The sequence below is a fragment of the Trachurus trachurus genome (genome assembly GCF_905171665.1).
Source record: "Trachurus trachurus genome assembly, chromosome: 1".
In the NCBI taxonomy this organism is placed as follows: domain Eukaryota; kingdom Metazoa; phylum Chordata; class Actinopteri; order Carangiformes; family Carangidae; genus Trachurus; species Trachurus trachurus.
In genome coordinates this window covers 35549549-35569748 of record NC_139891.1, presented here as the reverse complement: position 1 = coordinate 35569748, position 20200 = coordinate 35549549, and the positions used below count along the sequence as shown (strand labels likewise).

The 20200-nt window shown below is 42.4% G+C and overlaps 1 protein-coding gene across 1 annotated transcript; it reads right to left on the bottom strand.

The window, feature by feature from the left end:
• Window positions 1-1549: 1549 nt before the first annotated feature.
• LOC310990593 (uncharacterized protein) lies at window positions 1550-18717 on the bottom strand (the record flags this gene model as incomplete). The annotated part of the gene is made up of 10 exons (XM_083978032.1): window positions 18631-18717; window positions 10719-11904; window positions 9924-10084; window positions 7292-7579; window positions 7125-7194; window positions 6949-7033; window positions 6724-6837; window positions 6467-6623; window positions 4679-4741; window positions 1550-3184 (listed from the first exon to the last, which is right to left on the bottom strand). The coding sequence occupies exons 2-10, from the start codon at window positions 11893-11895 to the stop codon at window positions 1550-1552; spliced, it is 3750 nt and encodes a 1249-aa protein (XP_083834158.1). The 5' UTR covers window positions 11896-11904; window positions 18631-18717.
• Between the last annotated feature and the right edge of the window lie 1483 nt (window positions 18718-20200).

Genomic DNA, 20200 nt, shown 5'->3' with positions numbered 1-20200 from the left:
TTTATGTTATTTGTCTTCAGACAGAAGGACAGAGAGAGATCTGTCACGAGGCTCTGCTGTAGCTCTCAATAACTTTAACTTTCGATTCAGAAACCGTTTAAGTTTCTGTTGTTGCTCCACCCGTCTGACTCACTGGTCTCTGGTGTGTGATGTCATACTGACCTCTACTGGACTCAGGGAGGAATCACATCTGACTGGGACAAACCTCTGAGGGGACGACTCCACTTTCTAAATCACTAAAACAAAAAATGGATGCCAGTGCACAGCGACAGTCGAGGTGCCGGCAGTGTGGCAAAGGAATACACTAGAATACACTAACCACTAGTGGGAACATACTGCACACTAGACTGGGTTATGAGGATCTTTAGTTTATTTCAGAGCAACGCGTTTCACTTGTGGCTTCTTCAGGCTCATCTAGTTTTGCTTGTGAAACATGTTGCTCTGAAATAAATTAAAGATCGTCACCACCCAGTTTATTGTGTGGTATGTTCCCACTAATACTAAACTTGACATGTATTCGATCAGAGATCTAGAGATGCTAGAGCTATTACAAGAATCATAATCACAATAACATTTAATCATCTTTAGTTTATTTCAGAGCAACGCGTTTCACTTGTGGCTTCTTCAGGCTCATCTAGTTTTGCTTGTGAAACATGTTGCTCTGAAATAGATCCTCATTACCCAGTCTAGTGTGCAGTATGTTCCCACTATTAGTGGGTTTTTTTCACTAATACTAAACTTGACATGTATTCGATCAGAGATCTAGAGATGCTAGAGCTATTACAAGAATCATAATCACAATAACATTTAATCAATAGCTATTGATATCAATGTAACCCACATGGTACTAGACTCACTAATGTGATTTAAATATAGTTACCATGCCCCACCACAAGGTGGCGCATCAGCCTTTTCTCATTGCCATGACCAGAGCACCCACCGATAAACAAGCTGATGAGCCCTGGTGAGAAAATACAGTGTAGAAGCCGCAATATGATCATAAATCCCTTTGAATCTTATTGGTCAACAGCTCACAATAACCCCTCAAATAGTAACCTCTACCCTAAGACCAGACATGGTAGCTACTCTGGTCCAACATCTTGCGTGTTGTCTACTTCATTGAGCATTGACAAACAGAAGAAACAGAATATTACTATATTTTTTATAAATGTGTTTTCACTGTATTTATTGGATCCAAACTCCACAAAACAAGAAGAAAGAAACACACTCCCCCACAGGAAGTGGACAACAGGACATTTCAGAATAAGACTGTATCTGAAAAAAAGACAAACATCAGAATCTGACATGTTGTCACGTTGTGTCTCATTAATACTGACAAACAGCTGTTAGAAATTAGATCATATTACATTTCATTTGAATTAAAAACCCTCTCAGACCCAAATAAAAAGACTTGAAGTAAAAACAAGATTAATGTTGAGATGTTGAATTTAACAACCGTGTTTACATCTGTGACACTGCTGTGATATGAAGACTGTGTCTATTATATATGTATTCTGTTCACACACATTCAACAATGTATAGACTATTGTCAGTGATCAGGAACTTTGACAGGACAGATGATCAGACGGGCAGAGTTTTTACCTCCATGATTAACACAGGGACTGAAGTATGGATGTAGTTTGTCAGTGAAGCAGCAGCCAGTGAAGGAGTAGATGAGAGCTGCAGCATCTACGTCATAAAAGGAGACCAGACCCTCCTCATAATCCACAAACACCCCCACCTTCTCAAGACCAGACCTCAGAGTGAGATCGACTGAGGAGTCAGCAAGAGCTATGTACTCATTTCCATTTCTCAACAAAATCGTCCAGTAACCATTCTGAGGACTCGGTGTGATGTGTCCCTTCCTGTCAATCGACTCTTTGGCCACTCCTAAATTCCACTTAGTTTTTCCTTTAACCTGAACCTCATAGTAAAATCTGCCTGAAGAGAAACTCTGTTTTCCTAAAACACAGGGACTAGGATTAAATCTATCTGGGTTGTCTGGGAGTTTCTTCCTCACATCACCACAGTAAACTTGTTTTCCATCATCAGACAGGATGAGCCATGGATTTGCTGTATCAGGATCCAGAGTCACATCCACTGCAAACTGCTGGACCCTCTTCACCTCAGCCTCCATCTTCATCTCCTTCATCTGTCCACGGAGCGTCTTCTCCAGCTGAGACACAGCTCTCACCACAGTCCCCTCATATGATGGTGGACGGACTCTGACCTGTGTCCAGTCCTTGGTGGGTGGAGCAGCTTTCAGGGATGGGAAGCTTTGGAGGAGGTGGAGGTGGTCTTCAGAGAGTGAGAGCTGCTCCACCTCAGTGCTTCTCTTCTTCAGCTTAGAGATTTCCTGTTCCAGCTCTGTGATGAAGTCTTCCGCCTGTTTCTCTGAGCTTTTCTGTTTCTCTTCGGTCTCCTCGATGAGCTGCTTCAGGCCTCTGTCAACAGACTCCTTCAGAGCAGTGAAGACCGCAACACCTTCTGCTTTCTCTCTGTCTGCAGCAGCTTTACTGATCTTCACTGACTGTTTCATCTCCTCAATCTTCAGTCGTCTCTTCTGGATCATCTGCTGAGTTTCAGCCTCTGTCTTCTGCAGCTCTGCCTTCTTCTCTTCATATTCTTCTCTCAGAGGAACAAACTCATGAGTCTTGTGGTCTAAAACAGAGCAGAGCATGCAGACACATGTCTGATCGGTCTGACAGAACAGCTCCAGAGGTTTATCGTGCTTCCAACACATCCTGTCCTCCAGGTTCTCCACAGGCTCCATCAGCTGATGTCTCCTCAGACCTGACAGTGTCAGATGAGGCTCCAGGTGAGTCTCACAGTAGGAGGTCAGACACACCAGGCAGGACTTCAGGGCCTTCAGTTTGGTTCCAGTGCAGACGTCACAGGGAACTTCTCCTGGTTTGGAAACTTGTTGCTCTGAGCCGCTGCTCAGTTCAAACATGAACTGAGCAACAACCTCAGAGATGAACGTGTTGATCTTCAACTGAGGTCTTGTGTAGAAAACCTCTTTACACATTGGACACTGACACCTGTCATTAACGTCCCAGTATTGAGTGATGCAGCTCTTACAGTAGTTGTGTCCACATGGTGTACTGACTGGATCAATGAAGACATCCAGACAGATGGAGCACAGGAACTGATCTTCAGACCTCAGGTAGCTGGCAGCAGACATGTCTACACACTGAGGACAAAGGTTAAAGTGAGAAAAAATGTCTTATTTAACTAATTAATGAAAAAAAAAGTTGAATTCTATTCATTCATGCACAGAGATGAACATCCACAGGTCTGGATGTTTAATGCACCAGCTAACAAACAAAAACCTGCTCTGTCTAATAGTAGATGAACCTTTCTCTCATTTTTACATGTCCTTACCTTGTTTACCTAAACCACGTTTAACATGGATATCCAACACTGCAACATTATGTGTAACGGAGGTCCGCGGGTGTGCCACAGTTACGAGGTACCAGTAAGGAGAACTGACAGGTTGTGGCGGTAGCGGTACTGGAAGTAAACTCACTCACCCATAAAAGATGTGCTAACCAATGTGCCAAGCGGTTGCCAACCTCTTGGCGAAACGGTTAGCATTGTCGCCTGCAGTTCAATCCTCGCCTAGGGCAAGTCCGAACCCCCCCACTGCGCCGCTACACCCATCTGGTCACATTGCACACATTGCACCCACGGACCTCTGTTAGACTCCCTCTAAACTCACTCACCCAGGGCATCTGGGTCACGACACAAATGTGACCGATGTTGTCTGTTCTGGATCATCCCTAAGTTCCCCGGGTCCTATGTTCCCCACTTTGTATGGGACCGGGGAACATAGAACCTTTTTTCTAAAAAAGGGTCCTATGTTCCCCGCCTTTCCCCAAAAGGACCTGGGGAACATGCAATTTTTGTACCCATACCTGGAAGTGGAGTTTTGAGTGACTTGGCATATTTTTGCCTATTTTTGAGTGAGAAGTTGAGTTGTGACTTTGAGTGAGAAGTGTAGGCTAATTGTCCCATTGGTTGGGATTAGGCAATGAAGAAAGGAGTTGGTTAAGTTTAGTAAAAAGACCAGGTAGAGGTTAGACAGGCCAGATTGATAGAGTCCAGATAAGTAGAGAGAGTCCATCGACCAGCAACAGTGGGGAACATAGGACCCTTTTTTTGAAAAAAGGTCTTATGTTCCCCGGTAACAGTAGGGAACATAGGGCCTTTTTTCAGAAAGAGGGTCCTATGTTCCCCAGTATGTATTGCAACCGGGGAACATAGGACCCTTTTTGGTAAAAACGGGGAACATAGGACCCGGGGAACATAGGTACGCTCCCGTCTGTTCTGTGACCTGCCCTGAGCGAGGATCAAACCCGTGGTCTCCCGCACCGCAGGCGACGATGCTATCGGTGAGTGAGTTTACTTCCAGTAGCGCTAACTGCCACAACCTGTCACTTCTCCTTACTGGTACCTCATGACTGTGGCACACTCGCGGACCTCCATTAGATATGTACATGACAACAATTAATCTAAGTGAGCAGAGAGAGTAGAGGAGCAAACAACCTGAAACCCCCTGACTCCAGGCAGAATGAAGTTTACCTTCTTACTTTACTTTTCCTTTTTCCAAAGCTAGCAGGTGTTTGGCAAGGTGGTTAGCACATCCTTTATGGGTGAGTGAGTGCACATCCGTTACAGAGGCGCACTTTGCAAGTTTCATGCACAGCGCACCCCGGCTCAGGTACTCCTCCCGTCCCTCCTACCAGCACAAGAGGGAAAGAGGTAGAGGAGAAGGCGTGAGTGGATTTAACTTACTGAGATGAGAGATGCCTGATATTTACTGTTGGCTGTTTGTGGTTGGCTGAAAAGAGATGTGAACTCGTTAGTTTGCATCACGTTTTAATCTGTGTTAATTCAGTCAGGTTGAGTTTCCACGTGCCAAACACCTTTGATCTGATATCAGATGTGACGGGACAATCTACAGTAGATATTACATTTATATTCTGATCCCATTAGTTGCATTAAATAGTCGTTGTTGTGATTATTTGTTGCATTTCAATGTGCTTGATATTGTGGAAACCTGCCTGTGAGGTTTTGGTAACGTGTGCGCACTGTACAATGGTCAGCCAAACTACCACTGCACGGGCTGCGCTTCACCTTGTGCTGAGAGTATACCATGTTGGAGCTGGCGAGCTTCCAGCGCAGCCTTTTGCTACGAATCTGAAGCGGAATCACCTCGGTCTACCAAACTGCGAAACTGCCCACGTGCTGTGTTGCGCTGCACGAAACTTGCATTCAAGGGCTGCGCCACCCTGCGCCACCTTGCACCGTGCCACAAAGCTAGAGTCCATTGGGTCAGTTTGAAAGGTGTTCAGAAAAGAAAAATGAATTTGAGCCCACTGTTGGTCTTAACATTAGTCTAATAACTCATCTATCAGGCTATGGAGGCCAAACTTTGTGCAAAATTCTATTTTCGAGTAAATCTAAATAAGTCAAAGTGGGGCAGTTTTTTTCACATTGGATAATGCAGACGCACAAATTATACGTCACGTTGCTCACGATTCATCAGCCACTGATATTGGATCCATCATCCATCAATCAAACGTCTGAGACACACACAAACACACAGCTTGGTCTCACCCCAAACATTGAATATCCTGCCCGCTCGTTAACGACCAATCAAATTTGTTTTCCTTACTCGGGTAAACTTGTGTTGCAGCTCGTGGAAACTCGTAGAAGGAGGCGCAACAAACAGGACAAACGGCCATTTCTGAACACCTTTAACTGAAGAAAAATGCACCCGTATGTTTCAGAGATGACTATGTAAATTAAAATGTCATGTACATGTGCTGTGTTCCTGTGGGATAAAAATCCCAGAAAATCAATAAAACATATTTGAAAAAAAACAAACAAAAAAAACTAAATAACTCCATACTCCCTGGACTTGAGTTCAGGAAACAGACAGGATAAAAATCATTCATTTTTAAAGGACTCGTCCTCACATTTATACCTTATAGCTACGTTTCTAAATATTAAGTTGCTGTAAACAAATATTGATCCATTTGACTAGACTAAATCACAAACCAACAGAATTCTGTTTGGGGTTCGGAAAAAGCTGTAAAGGAAAAAAGAAAAGGGGGTCTTATTTTCCGGACTATCAACCAATGCATGCTACACTTAGGGCCTGTTAGATAGATAAATACTGTATTTATCCCGAAGGAAATGAAGTTTCTCAGCTGCACAATAAACATCATCATTCAACAGCAAGACAAAAAAAGTAGTAAAAAATTAGTGCATAGAGAATAAATAAACAGTGACACTAAATAGTCCATGGTAATAGAAATAAAAATGCAGGATTGCAGTGGAAAGTGCAAGTGCATATACAGTATGTATTGTGGGACATCATTTCCCTCATTCCACAACTCCTCTCCCTCCCCTCCCCAGTGATGCGTTATGAAGCCTGATGGCTCTTGGCAGGAAGGACCTCCTGAGTCTGTCTGTTGGGCAGTTCAGTGAGCGCAGCCTCCCCCTCCAACGCCACCGAGTCCTGCTCTGCACCGATGACAGAGCTGGCCTTCTTGATCAGTCTGTCCAGCCTCTGTGTGTCCCTCTGCTTGGTGCTGCCACCCCAACACACCACTCTGTAAAAGAGCACGCTGAAGACCACCGACTGGTAAAATGTCTGCAGCATTCTTCTGCAGACATTGAAGGATGCCAGCAGAAGTATTTCTCAGGAAATACAGTCTACTCTGCACCTTCTTGTAGACATGGTCAGTGTTCACTGACCAGTCAAGCTTGTGGTCGAGCTGCAGCCCCAGGTACTTATAGGAGGCAACCACCTCAATCTCCTTGCGGCTGATGGTAACACGCAGAGGAGACGGACAGCGCCTCCTAAAGTCCAGTACCATCTCCTTTGTTTTTTGTGTTGAGGTGGTTCAGGTGACTCCAGGTGGTAAAGTCCTTTACCAGGGACCTGTATTCTCCCCGACTATGGCAGTGTCATCAGAGAACTTCTGTACATGACAGAGTTCGGTGTTGTGTCTGAAGTCTGCTGTGTAGAGTGTAAAGAGGAGGGGGACAGTACGGTCCCCTGCGGCGCCCCCGTGTTGCTGGTCACCATGTTTGATGTTATGTGCCCCAACCTGACAAATTGAGGTCTGCCAGGGTCGGGTCAACCTGCATGATGGTGAGTTTGTCCTTCAGGTGGAGGGGCTGTATGGTGTTAAAGAATTCTCACAGCACCACTTTCTCTGTCGAGGTGTGTGAGGGCTCAGTGCAATAGACACAGCACAGCATCCTCTACTCCCACCTTCCTCTGGTAGCCAAACTGGAGCGGATGTTCAGAATCAGCCGCTCCTGTGTCTTCATCAGGTGAGAGGTGAGGGCAACTGGTCTGTAGTCGCTGATGTCCCTTGGTCGACCCTTCTTTGGCACCGGAATGATGCATGATGTTTTCCAGAGTGTTGGAACCTTTCCCAGACGCAGGCTCAGGGGGGCAGATGTACGTAGAGTCAAACCTGTTGAAGGTGTTAAATTTGTTTGCTCTCTCTATGTTCCCCTCCACCGCAGCACTGCCTGTCTTGCAACCAGTGATGGTCTTCATTACAAATTCGATAAGAAATTTCAAAGAGGTTGAGAAGAGTCTGGGGGGGAATTGGAAATGGCATGTGAATACTCCACTGTGGGGGAATAAGAATATTATCTCAGGGAATAAGCCGAGTCAGCTGCATGTTCCTCAAAGGGAGTGTACAATCTTGGAGATGTATTTGATCCAGGGGGTATGTGCAGCTTCCAGACTTTGTGTTCTCTTTTTAATCTGCCAACATCATCCCATTTTTTGTACTTCCGACTACGGTCAGCTCTCCGTGCCTATGGTGTGCAGACGAACTCTAAGCTACAGACACATCCTGTGGTAGGCTGGCTATCCACAACGAACACTAGAGGACTCGTATCAGTTGTGTACTCATGACTTCAAACACATACACTGAAAGAGCTACCCTTGGCCAAGGCATGGTCCAGAGACTTGGCTGTTGCGGAGGACATAAACTGGGAAAGTGTCTGGAAGAACACACTTCACTCGTCCAAGAACCCTAATCACCAGCTGATTCATTATAAGCTGTGTCAGAAAGCCTATCTGACGCCACTTGTGAGATTTCATATGAAGCTGTCGACCAGCCCAAATTGTGGCCTGTGCTCCTTAAACACACCAGGAACATTTAAACATATGGTATGGGACTGCCCAGAGGTCTATAGCTTTTGTGACAGTGACTTTATCTAATATGATTAATAAACCTGTACCTCTGGAGCCTATCCTTTTGCTCAATGATGATTCACAGTTGGGGCTGAATGAGAAACAACGCAAAGTTTGGCTGGCTTGACGACTGCCAAAAAGCTAATAGTACAACGTTGGCTACCCCCTCACAACCTACACGCTAGGAAATGGCTGGAATACTTTCAGGATGTGATCATGTTAGAACTTTCTACAGCACGGGTGAACAAAGCTAAAAGCTCTACACTGGATTCATGGAAGAGAGCTGCATCGGCTGTAACGGACCTGCTCAGGTCTGATTAAAGTACCCAGTACCAGTAAGACACCAGACCGAGAGGGGAGGGGGGAAGGAAGGGTAGGCCGCCAGGGGGAGGGAGGGTTATGTTAAAATGTTTGTACTGTTGATAATATTTGACCTTGATATAGTATGAAAATTATGCCAATAAAAACAGTTGTTCAAAAAAAAGAAAAAGAAAAAACCTGGTAAATACAGTTAAATCGTAGCACAGAGAGTAAAGTATGGATGTTTAATGGCCCCTGATGAAGCATAAGGTTAGTATTTGTCGAAATACTGTGATATCAACCTGTGGTTCGTGTTTTTAAAGTAGTTTTTCGAGCTTAAAATAGCTCTTCATCTTGATTTCTGTTAGTGTTAGCTAAGCTGACAATATTTACGTTTATCAATGCAGTGACATGAAATGTTTCAAGTTTTATGAAAACAATAACTAGTGATGAAAACACAGACACGCAAAAAACACGTAATGGAAACATTGTGACCACAGCTAGCCACAGTGGTCTGAAAAATCCCTAATTTGACCCCTCACAAGTTACTTAAGGCCAAATTAAATATCGGAATTTTCAAAAATCTGGTTACGGGTACCCCAAATTTGAGTAGTTTTTTAGGGGGTTTCCCACAGGAGTTGAATGTCAGAATTTTAATACGTGATATTACACACCTTCCTAAACACAATGGTGAAGACATTTCTTAGTAAGGATTTACTTCCCAGATTGGTCAAAAAATCTGGTAAAATGCCCATACTAATAGAGTTGTAGCAACTTCAGCTGAAAGAGCCACTGAGAGGCTAAGAATGGGCCCGGATGTCAGATACGCTATCAAAAAGAAACTCACTGAGATTTCAGAACTAAAGATCAAAGTGTTTATTAACCAAACAAAATGGGTTAACTCATAATAAAGTGCACAAACTAAAGTAAAGTAATCCCAGTGATCAACTAAAACAATGGAAAATGGCGTAAATATAGCGGTCAACAAAAAGTATGGCAACCCACGCTCACCCCCTCTCTCTCTCTCTGAAACAAAGGAAAAGCAACAGGTGAACATAAGTGCTAAACCCCACCTATAATGACGTGACCCACTATTAAAATAATAACAAACCTAAATCATACTCAAAATAAACAACACCAAAACAACCCTTAAGCTTAACTAACAGAAAACCCCATTCATGACTACAAGAGTCATTGAGAAATGTACTTCTCTCAAGGATGGAAGGGCCAAATTTATGTACAAAAAGTAGAACACTACATGACATAATAATGTTGCTTTTGTTGTTTTCATTTATGTAAATACACTGATGTGATACCTTAGTACATGTTTGCTTGTTTTTTTGGTATATGTCTATTTTGGAGTTATAGTGCCCCCTTATGATAATGATACTTCATGAATTGAGTCACTGAGTCGGTAAATTCGTTGCGGCAGGATGGACCTGGTGGTGGCTGCTGGTTGGGCCTGGTGGTGGCTGTAGCGGAGGCCTGGTGGTGGATTCTGGTCAGGCGTAATAGTGGCTGCAGGAGAGGCCAGGGGGCTGCTGAAGAAGCCTGGTGGGAAATATTGTGGATTTACCAATAAAACACACTTTTCGTGGCAAAACAGCAAAGCTTTCCTTGGTGGCTCCGCACTGCTTCTCCTCCTCCAGACTTAAGGTGAGCGTGTTATGTCACTACATCATTTCTGGCTTGTGCAGGATCACCAAATTGACATATTAACACTCACTGAAACCTGGTTGCTGCCAGATGAAAATGTTATTTTAAATGAATCTACCCCTCCTACCATGTGCCTCGTAACACTGGCAGAGGAGGAGGAGTGGCTGCAATTCATCAGTCAAATCTGCTTATTAACCCTCGACCTAATAGTTCATATAATAACAATAATTCATTTGAAAGCCTTACTGTCAGCTTCTCTCACCCAGACTGGAAATCAGTGGAACCACTCTTATGGCCTTTTTACACTGTGTGATTTTAGCAGTCCTATAAAACTATTGCATGGGTCACCAACCAAGACCCAGCGCAAGGCGTTGACAACGGCCGTCTAGAACCTGTCTCACAGTGTGACGTAAGATGGACGATTAAGAGCCACGATTCTCCTACGATGATCGTCTGCACCCTTTGAGACACAATGTTTGTAAAAATGGGATATGCAAATAAAAAATTGCCTTGCCTCTCCTTATCTTGCCTTGCCCTGCCTGGTGGTGGCTGTCGAGGAGACGCGCACTGGATGTTGGTGAGACGTGGTAGTGGTAGAGGCTATATGGTGGCTCAACTGCAAACTGCTGGACCCTCTTCAACTCAGCCTCCATCATCTCCATCTCCATCTCCATCTGTCCACGGAGCGTCTTCTCCAGCTGAGACACAGCTCTCACCACAGTCCCCTCATATGATGGTGAATGGACTCTGACCTGTGTCCAGTCCATGGTGGGTGGAGCAGCTTTCAGGGATGGGAAGCTTTGGAGGAGGTGGAGGTGGTCTTCAGAGAGTGAGAGCTGCTCCACCTCAGTGCTTCTCTTCTCCAGCTCAGAGATTTCCTGTTCCAGCTCTGTGATGAAGTCTTCAGCCTGTTTCTCTGAGCTTTTCTGTTTCTCTTCGATCTCCTTGATGAGCTGCTTCAGGCCTCTGTCAACAGACTCCTTCAGAGCAGTGAAGACCGCAACACCTTCTGCTTTCTCTCTGTCTGCAGCATCTTTACTGATCTTCATTGACTGTCTGATCCTCTCAATCTTCAGTCGTCTCTTCTGGATCATCTGCTGAGTTTCAGCCTCTGTCTTCTGCAGCTCTGCCTTCTTTCCTTCATATTCTTCTCTCAAAGGAACAAACTCATGAGTCTTGTGGTCTAAAACAGAGCAGAGCATGCAGACACATGTCTGGTCCGTCTGACAGAACAGCTCCAGAGGTTTATCGTGCTTCCTACACATCCTGTCCTCCAGGTTCTCCACAGGCTCCATCAGCTGATGTCTCCTCAGACCTGACAGTGTCAGATGAGGCTCCAGGTGAGTCTCACAGTAGGAGGTCAGACACACCAGGCAGGACTTCAGGGCCTTCAGTTTGGTTCCAGTGCAGACGTCACAGGGAACTTCTCCTGGTTTGGAAACTTGTTGCTCTGAGCCGCTGCTCAGTTCAAACATGAACTGAGCAACAACCTCAGAGATGAACGTGTTGATCTTCAACTGAGGTCTTGTGTAGAAAACCTCTTTACACATTGGACACTGACATGGTACATTAACATCCCAGTGCTGAGTGATGCAGCTCTGACAGTAGTTGTGTCCACATGGTGTACTGACTGGATCAATGAAGACATCCAGACAGATGGAGCACAGGAACTGATCTTCAGACCTCAGGTTGCTGGCAGCAGACATGTCTACACACTGAGGACAAAGGTTAAAGTGAGAAAAAAAGTCTCATTTAACTTATTAATGGGGGAAAAAAGTTGAATTCTAATCATTCATGAACAGAGATGAACATCCACAGGTCAGGATGTTTCATGCACCAGCTAATAGACAAAATCCTGCTGCGTCTAATAGTAGATGAACCTTTTTCTCACTTTTGCATGTCTTTACCTTGTTTACCTAAACCTCGTTTAACATGGATATCCAACATTGTAACATTATGTACATGACAACAAACAGAGAAGTTAATTTTGACCTTAAAATAAAACAGCTGGTGACTTAAACTCGATGTAAATACTGTCTATGTAAGCAAAGAGAGTAGAGGAGCAAACAGCCTGAAACCCTCTGACTACTTATTTTACTTTTACTTACTTCATTAGTTTATTTAAATGGAACTGTGCATATTAATGAACATAAAATGCAGACTTGATGAATACACCAGATTTAAACTGCCAGTTTCCATAGTCTCCAGACATTAAAAGAAACAGAAAACCAATATTACAAACTAGAAAACAACTTTCAACAAGTAGAAAAGGTGCTGACCAGGTCTTGTTACAATCATCAGTTTGGGGAGAATAAAAAACAGGATTGTACTATTGCCGTCCAACAAACTGCGTTATTAATGGCACTACTTTTTTCAGTAACGAGCAATCAAAAAAGTTACTTTTTCCCCCCGACACCATTACCGTTACTGACAACAAGATGCGTTGTTTTCGGCGTTACTTGACTCAAGAAGTACCATCAGAAATCCATCTGTTTTTCTAACCCTCCGCCTGGCCATGTGCATTTGTTTACAACAAAGCTGGTGAGAAATCAATCCATGGAGCGGTGGATGACGTAACTGTCATAAACAAAAGATTGGTTATGGAGTGTGTTTGTGTCGCAGTGCCACAGAGATGAGAGCTGGGACACCGAAGCGGCGGCCAGGTACTACACTGATGTTGCAAAGTTGGTTTTCAGCCATGAGACGCCTGGTGGAAGGCAAAGAACATTCATTCTCACTGTAACAAGTCATAAGTCATGTAGTTAACGATCACAATTACTCCGGAGCTTTTTAATTAAGTTAAAAATTGAGCATAGCCACAGAAATAATAATAGTGCATTATGAGCGCATTCATAGTGAAGTATAATGTGCCTCATAATCAATCATAATACATTATGACTACACTCATAAACACACAATGCATTATGATGCACTATATCAACAGTTATGAACAAATCTATCTTATAATGACTTATAAATCCAAGGGTCTTATGAATGCTCTTGACTGGTTATAAACAACACGTTCTCACCCCCAGTGCGTCAACAGCCTGACGAACGGTCACTGTCCCTCCTCGTCACATGTCTGACTCATTAGGTGCCCGTTTTTCGTCAGGTTTTGACGCGCTCGGCTTTCAGTTGATTCCAATGCAATCCCCTTTGCGGCGATATGTGACGCTCAGAGCAAGTGATCCAGTCGACCCGGCTGCGGCACTGACAGACGCTGTGAGCAGAGGAAAACTTTTTTTTATTTTTATTTTTTACTTTTCCTTAAAGCTTTATTGAACCTGATGCTGCTGTGTCTGACGTAGTTTACAGCAAGGACGTCCTTTCGGTTATCTATTTATTTATTTATTTAGTGATCATGGTGTTTGGTGCAGAATAATCAATCAATAAATAAATAAATTAGGTCGGAAGCTACGTCAGACCGGGGGGGGGGGGGGGGGGGGGGGGGGGGGGGGGTTGTGGATTCTACAGGTGAAGACCACTTCCGCGTTCAAAAAGCTGCTCTGTTTAATCAATATTCTGAAGAAAGATCTGATTATTAGCCATAACGCTGTAACCATCCAAGGAAGACTGTGTAACAATATTATGTGCTTCTGCTGAGTCCAAAAGCCCTGTGTAATATCAACTTTATTTTGAGAAAACACGTTTTGTTTCCAATGTCATATCAAGGAGAAGCACTACATTACCCATAATCCTCATATTTATCAGCGACGTGTCTAATTGGTTGAGCTTGCTGTTACCAGCAAATGAAAAAATAAAACAAATTGAGCTTATATTATTTTCTTAGTAACTAAAAGGTCTTAACATCTTTTTTGTTTTCAACATTGAATAAAAAAACGGTGCTATATTGTTAAAATTCAACAATAAAGTGCATAAAAGTTGGCTTGACTTCTTTCTTTTTTTCTTTTTTTTCATAATTTTCACCAGCATCTTTCTGGTCCACATCACATCACATTTAATGTAATTTTTAATTCAATGAGTGAAATTTTATTTTTTATCTGAAAAACATTATTATGAATTCAAGGGTCAGAGGTAACTGATTAGTGTTAAATTTAACCTTTTTGACCCTGTTTCCTTGAATAAATCACTAAGACTTTGATGCGGGAAGCTGAGATTTTGATAGGTTGTTCAGAGCACTAGGGACAAAGTTTCTGTAGAATTTCAGACCTGTCGGACGTCCAGAAGGGTCACAGCTGACCGTCCAGGCTCGTTTCTCGGCCTTCAAAGCCTAGATTTAGAAGCCTTTTGTCTAATAACGTCCACATTCTTGGGGTTATAAGGCTGAAAGTTTAATGCATTTGTCCGGGGCCTAAGGCCATCCACCATGTGCAATTTCAAACCCGTGCGACCTTCACAAGTGTCAAAGGTCACTGATTTGTGACCTTTTTGACCCCGTTTCCTTGAATAAAACACCAAGACTTTGATGAGGGAAGCTGAGATTTTAAAATGTGGTCCAGAATGTCTAGTAGATTGTGTGTGCAAAGATTCAGAGCTCTGTGACATTCAGAAGGGTCACAAATAGCCAAAAAGCAATGCTCCTTTCTCTGACCTTATATTAAAGGAGAAATGTTTAAACAGCAATTCTTTAATAGCTTCCAGATGCTTTGGCCTATCAGGCTGAATTTTTAGCTAAAGGAGCTGGTGTACGATCAGGAAGTAGGGGAGCTGTGCATAAAGCCAATTGGTAAGTGTCAAAGGTCACAGGGGTCAAACATCAAAGTGAATCCAGCCATTCCTGCTTTTTCTCAACAAAACATACACGCTTTAAGTTATCATCATGAAATATATGTTGTATATGTATCAGAGAGTCCTCTATCAGAATATTTTGGTCCCGTTGCTCTAGGGGCCCCGGGGGGCCCTGTGGGGCCACTTTGCTTTCCCATGCTCCCACAGAGTTGGGTCTCGGGGTGATGGATAAGGGCCTCACCATGAGCCCACAGGCCAAGTTTCAAGTGATTTGGTCGGTTTCTATGGAAATAGCGGCCTCAAGGATACAGAGGAATGCGGCTGTTTGAAGCCCCGCCTCTCGAAAAGTAATGGCTCAATCAGGACCGAAGACACATCAACGCGTTCGTCTTGGGCCCCCGAACCATGTATTAAAAAAATCAGAACTGTACGACTTTTGGAAATATGTTTTGTCTATTTCGGCTTTTCTGACTAAGAGGGTCTCTCACGCTTTAAGTCTGACAGACTCTGAGTCAGAAAAGCCGAAATAGACAAAACATATTTCCAAAAGTCGTACAGTTCTGATTTTTTTAATACATGGTTCGGGGGCCCAAGACGAACGCGTTGATGTGTCTTCGGTCCTGATTGAGCCATTACTTTTCGAGAGGCGGGGCTTCAAACAGCCGCATTCCTCTGTATCCTTGAGGCCGCTATTTCCATAGAAACCGACCAAATCACTTGAAACTTGGCCTGTGGGCTCATGGTGAGGCCCTTATCCATCACCCCGAGACCCAACTCTGTGGGAGCATGGGAAAGCAAAGTGGCCCCACAGGGCCCCCCGGGGCCCCTAGAGCAACGGGACCAAAATATTCTGATAGAGGACTCTCTGATACATATACAACATATATTTCATGATGATAACTTAAAGCGTGTATGTTTTGTTGAGAAAAAGCAGGAATGGCTGGATTCACTTTGATGTTTGACCCCTGTGACCTTTGACACTTACCAATTGGCTTTATGCACAGCTCCCCTACTTCCTGATCGTACACCAGCTCCTTTAGCTAAAAATTCAGCCTGATAGGCCAAAGCATCTGGAAGCTATTAAAGAATTGCTGTTTAAACATTTCTCCTTTAATATAAGGTCAGAGAAAGGAGCATTGCTTTTTGGCTATTTGTGACCCTTCTGAATGTCACAGAGCTCTGAATCTTTACACACACAATCTACTAGACATTCTGGACCACATTTTAAAATCTCAGCTTCCCTCATCAAAGTCTTGGTGTTTTATTCAAGGAAACGGGGTCAAAAAGGTCACAAATCAGTGACCTTTGACACTTGTGAAGGTCGCACGGGTTTGAAATTGCACATGGTGGATGGCCTTAGGCCCCCGGACAAATGCATTAAACTTTCAGCCTTATAACCCCAAGAATGTGGACGTTATTAGACAAAAGGCTTCTAAATCTAGGCTTTGAAGGCCGAGAAACGAGCCTGGACGGTCAGCTGTGACCCTTCTGGACGTCCGACAGGTCTGAAATTCTACAGAAACTTTGTCCCTAGTGCTCTGAACAACCTATCAAAATCTCAGCTTCCCGCATCAAAGTCTTAGTGATTCATTCAAGGAAACAGGGTCAAAAAGGTTAAATTTAACACTAATCAGTTACCTCTGACCCTTGAATTCATAATAATGTTTTTCAGATAAAAAATAAAATTTCACTCATTGAATTAAAAATTACATTAAATGTGATGTGATGTGGACCAGAAAGATGCTGGTGAAAATTATGAAAAAAAGAAAAAAAGAAAGAAGTCAAGCCAACTTTTATGCACTTTATTGTTGAATTTTAACAATATAGCACCGTTTTTTTATTCAATGTTGAAAACAAAAAAAGATGTTAAGACCTTTTAGTTACTAAGAAAATAATATAAGCTCAATTTGTTTTATTTTTTCATTTGCTGGTAACAGCAAGCTCAACCAATTAGACACGTCGCTGATAAATATGAGGATTATGGGTAATGTAGTGCTTCTCCTTGATATGACATTGGAAACAAAACGTGTTTTCTCAAAATAAAGTTGATATTACACAGGGCTTTTGGACTCAGCAGAAGCACATAATATTGTTACACAGTCTTCCTTGGATGGTTACAGCGTTATGGCTAATAATCAGATCTTTCTTCAGAATATTGATTAAACAGAGCAGCTTTTTGAACGCGGAAGTGGTCTTCACCTGTAGAATCCACAACCCCCCCCCCCCCGGTCTGACGTAGCTTCCGACCTAATTTATTTATTTATTGATTGATTATTCTGCACCAAACACCATGATCACTAAATAAATAAATAAATAGATAACCGAAAGGACGTCCTTGCTGTAAACTACGTCAGACACAGCAGCATCAGGTTCAATAAAGCTTTAAGGAAAAGTAAAAAATAAAAATAAAAAAAAGTTTTCCTCTGCTCACAGCGTCTGTCAGTGCCGCAGCCGGGTCGACTGGATCACTTGCTCTGAGCCTCACATATCGCCGCGAATGGGATTGCATTGGAATCAACTGAAAGCCGAGCGCGTCAAAACCTGACGAAAAACAGGCACCTAATGAGTCAGACATGTGACGAGGAGGGACAGTGACCGTTCGTCAGGCTGTTGACGCACTGGGGGTGAGAACGTGTTGTTATAAACTACAGGCTGACTGATGAGGCAAATAATACATTATAACTGCTTATACCCCTCCATACACACACCTCAACAATCAACTGTTGTAAGGACTCATAGGATGCTATAATACTCCATGAAGGATCATAAGTTATCAATGTATGCTTTAAGCACAGTGAAGTTCATATGGATGCATCTATAATGCAGCATACTTCATCATAATGTTTAATTGTTGGTGTTAAGTAAACCAACCAAAATATAGAGAATTGAGAAAATGGATTTTGTCTTTCTCTAACTTTGAGTGTATGATTCATGTTTTATACCTTTACTCCTAAAGTAGACAAATCTTAATGTAATTCTCTATATTTTGGTATCTGACATAATGACTAATGATGCATCCATATGAACTTCACTGTACTTAAAGCATACACTGATAACTTATGATCTTTTATGGAGTATTATAGCATCCTATGAGTCCTACACTGAGTACAACAGTTGATTATTGAGGTGTGTGTATAGTGGGGTATAAGTAGTCATAGTGTATTATTAGCCCCATCAGTCAGCCTGTATTTTATAACCAGTCAAGAGCACTCATAAGACCCTTGGATTTATAATCATCATAGGCTAGATTTATAGTTATTCATAAGTAGTAGTAGTCATAATGCATTATTATTGCATAATGCATGATGATTATGATGAGCATTATAATTCACTATGAATGCATAACGCATTAGATGTGGTCTTCATAGGAAGTGTTACTGTTACTTTTCCTGGTAATGAATTACTTATTTTGGGGAAAGTAACTAGTAACTATAACTTATTACTCTTAAAAGTAACATGCCCAACACTGTTGGTGTCTACCTCCCTTAAACTATCAGTGCTGTAAAACTAAAATGACTCCACAGTCCATGGACTTGAGTTCAGGAAAAAGACAGAATAAAAATCAATCATTTTCAAAGTAAACATTTCAAATGTCCTCACATTTCTACCTTATAGCTACGTTTCTAAATATTAAGCTGCTGTAAACAAATATTGATCCATCTGAGTCGAGAGTGAGTAGACTAAATCACAAACCAACAGAAGTCGACTCAATTCTTTGTTGAATCACGGTAAATATTCTCAGCTGTACTCACCAGTATCAGAGCCGCCGTTCACAAAATCCTGATGAACTTTATTTTATTTGTCTTCAGACAGAAGGACAGAGAGATGTGTCACGAGGCTTTGCTGTTGCTCTAAAATACTTTCACTCTCTGGTCAGCACCTGTTGCTCGATTTTCTGCTGTCACTCTCACTAGTGTCTGGTGTGTGATGTTTTGCGGACCTCTACTGGACTCAGGGAGGAATCACATCTGACTGGTACAAACCCAAAGGAAGTGTTTTCAAAATAAAACACTAATGCTAAACTTGCCATGTATTCGGGGCTGGAACTATGACAAGAATCATAATCACAATGGGTAGTAGTAGTAGTAGTACACTTCATAACTGGTCCATTAAAAGGAAATAAACAACACACATACATTTAAAAAAAGACAATCATACCAGTGTTTCCACAGAGCTGATGACATTAGCATTATGACTCCATTATGTGAACCATTCAGTCATCTGTTTTCTTAAAAGAGCATGAAACTAATTAATTTGTAAATTCAAGAAAGGCCTAGGATTCCGACCTTGGAATAGTTCTTAGATATGATCAATGGGACTCTGTATTAGATGTGATACCTATATCATCTACGTCTGCTAAACACGGCCTAATCCAACTGAAAGTCATACACAGAGTTAATTTTACTAGGGCTAGGCTGGCAAAGATTTATCCAAACCTTGATCCACTGAGCCCCCAATGTAGAGGCCAGCCAGCAGACTTAATGCACATGTTCTGGCTATGTCCAGGCCTTTCTACCTTTTGGACAAGTATTTCTAAAGCTTTTAGTGAGATGTTTGAAACACAATTAGATCCTGATCCAATCTCCAATCCAGTCTTTGGTGTCACGTCTGAGGAATTTCAAGCTGTCATACGGACTAAAGCTTTCACTACACTTCTTGCAGGACGTTTGATTGTTTTCAAATGGAAGCAACACGCACCTCCATCCTTTTCTCACTGGGTCAAAGATGTCATGTTTATCTTAAAGTTAGAAAAAATACACACTTAAAGGGTCCTCCCAATTTTTTTTCAAGATATGGATGCACTTTCTTGATTATTATGACTCCTAACAAGAACCCCTTAACAATGAGTAGGGTGGAACTCATACACATACCCCTGCAGTATTGCATTGGTAGACATTCACTCATTTCTCATGTCCTCACATTTATACCTTATACCTAGTAGTAGTAAGCTTCATTAAGACTCCCCATTAAAAGGAAACAAACAACACACATACATTTTACACAACCATACACAACCATACCAGTGTTTCCACAGAGTTGATGACATTAGCATTATGACTGCATTATGTGAACCATTCAGTCAGCAGATAAAAAACACATAACATTTTAAACGATCCTTTACATATTCTGTATCAAGAATATGAATTATTGCCCTCGGGGAGACCTTACAGAGCAAGCAGATGTAAAAGCAACCGCTATAAGCTCTCTTTCCTCCCAACCAACATCGATCCACCTCTTAAACAAACCACCTGCTAGATCTGAAATTGATTTTATTCTTTTGGAGACAGTTTATCCATTGGTTTTTAGGATTTTTTAGAAGGC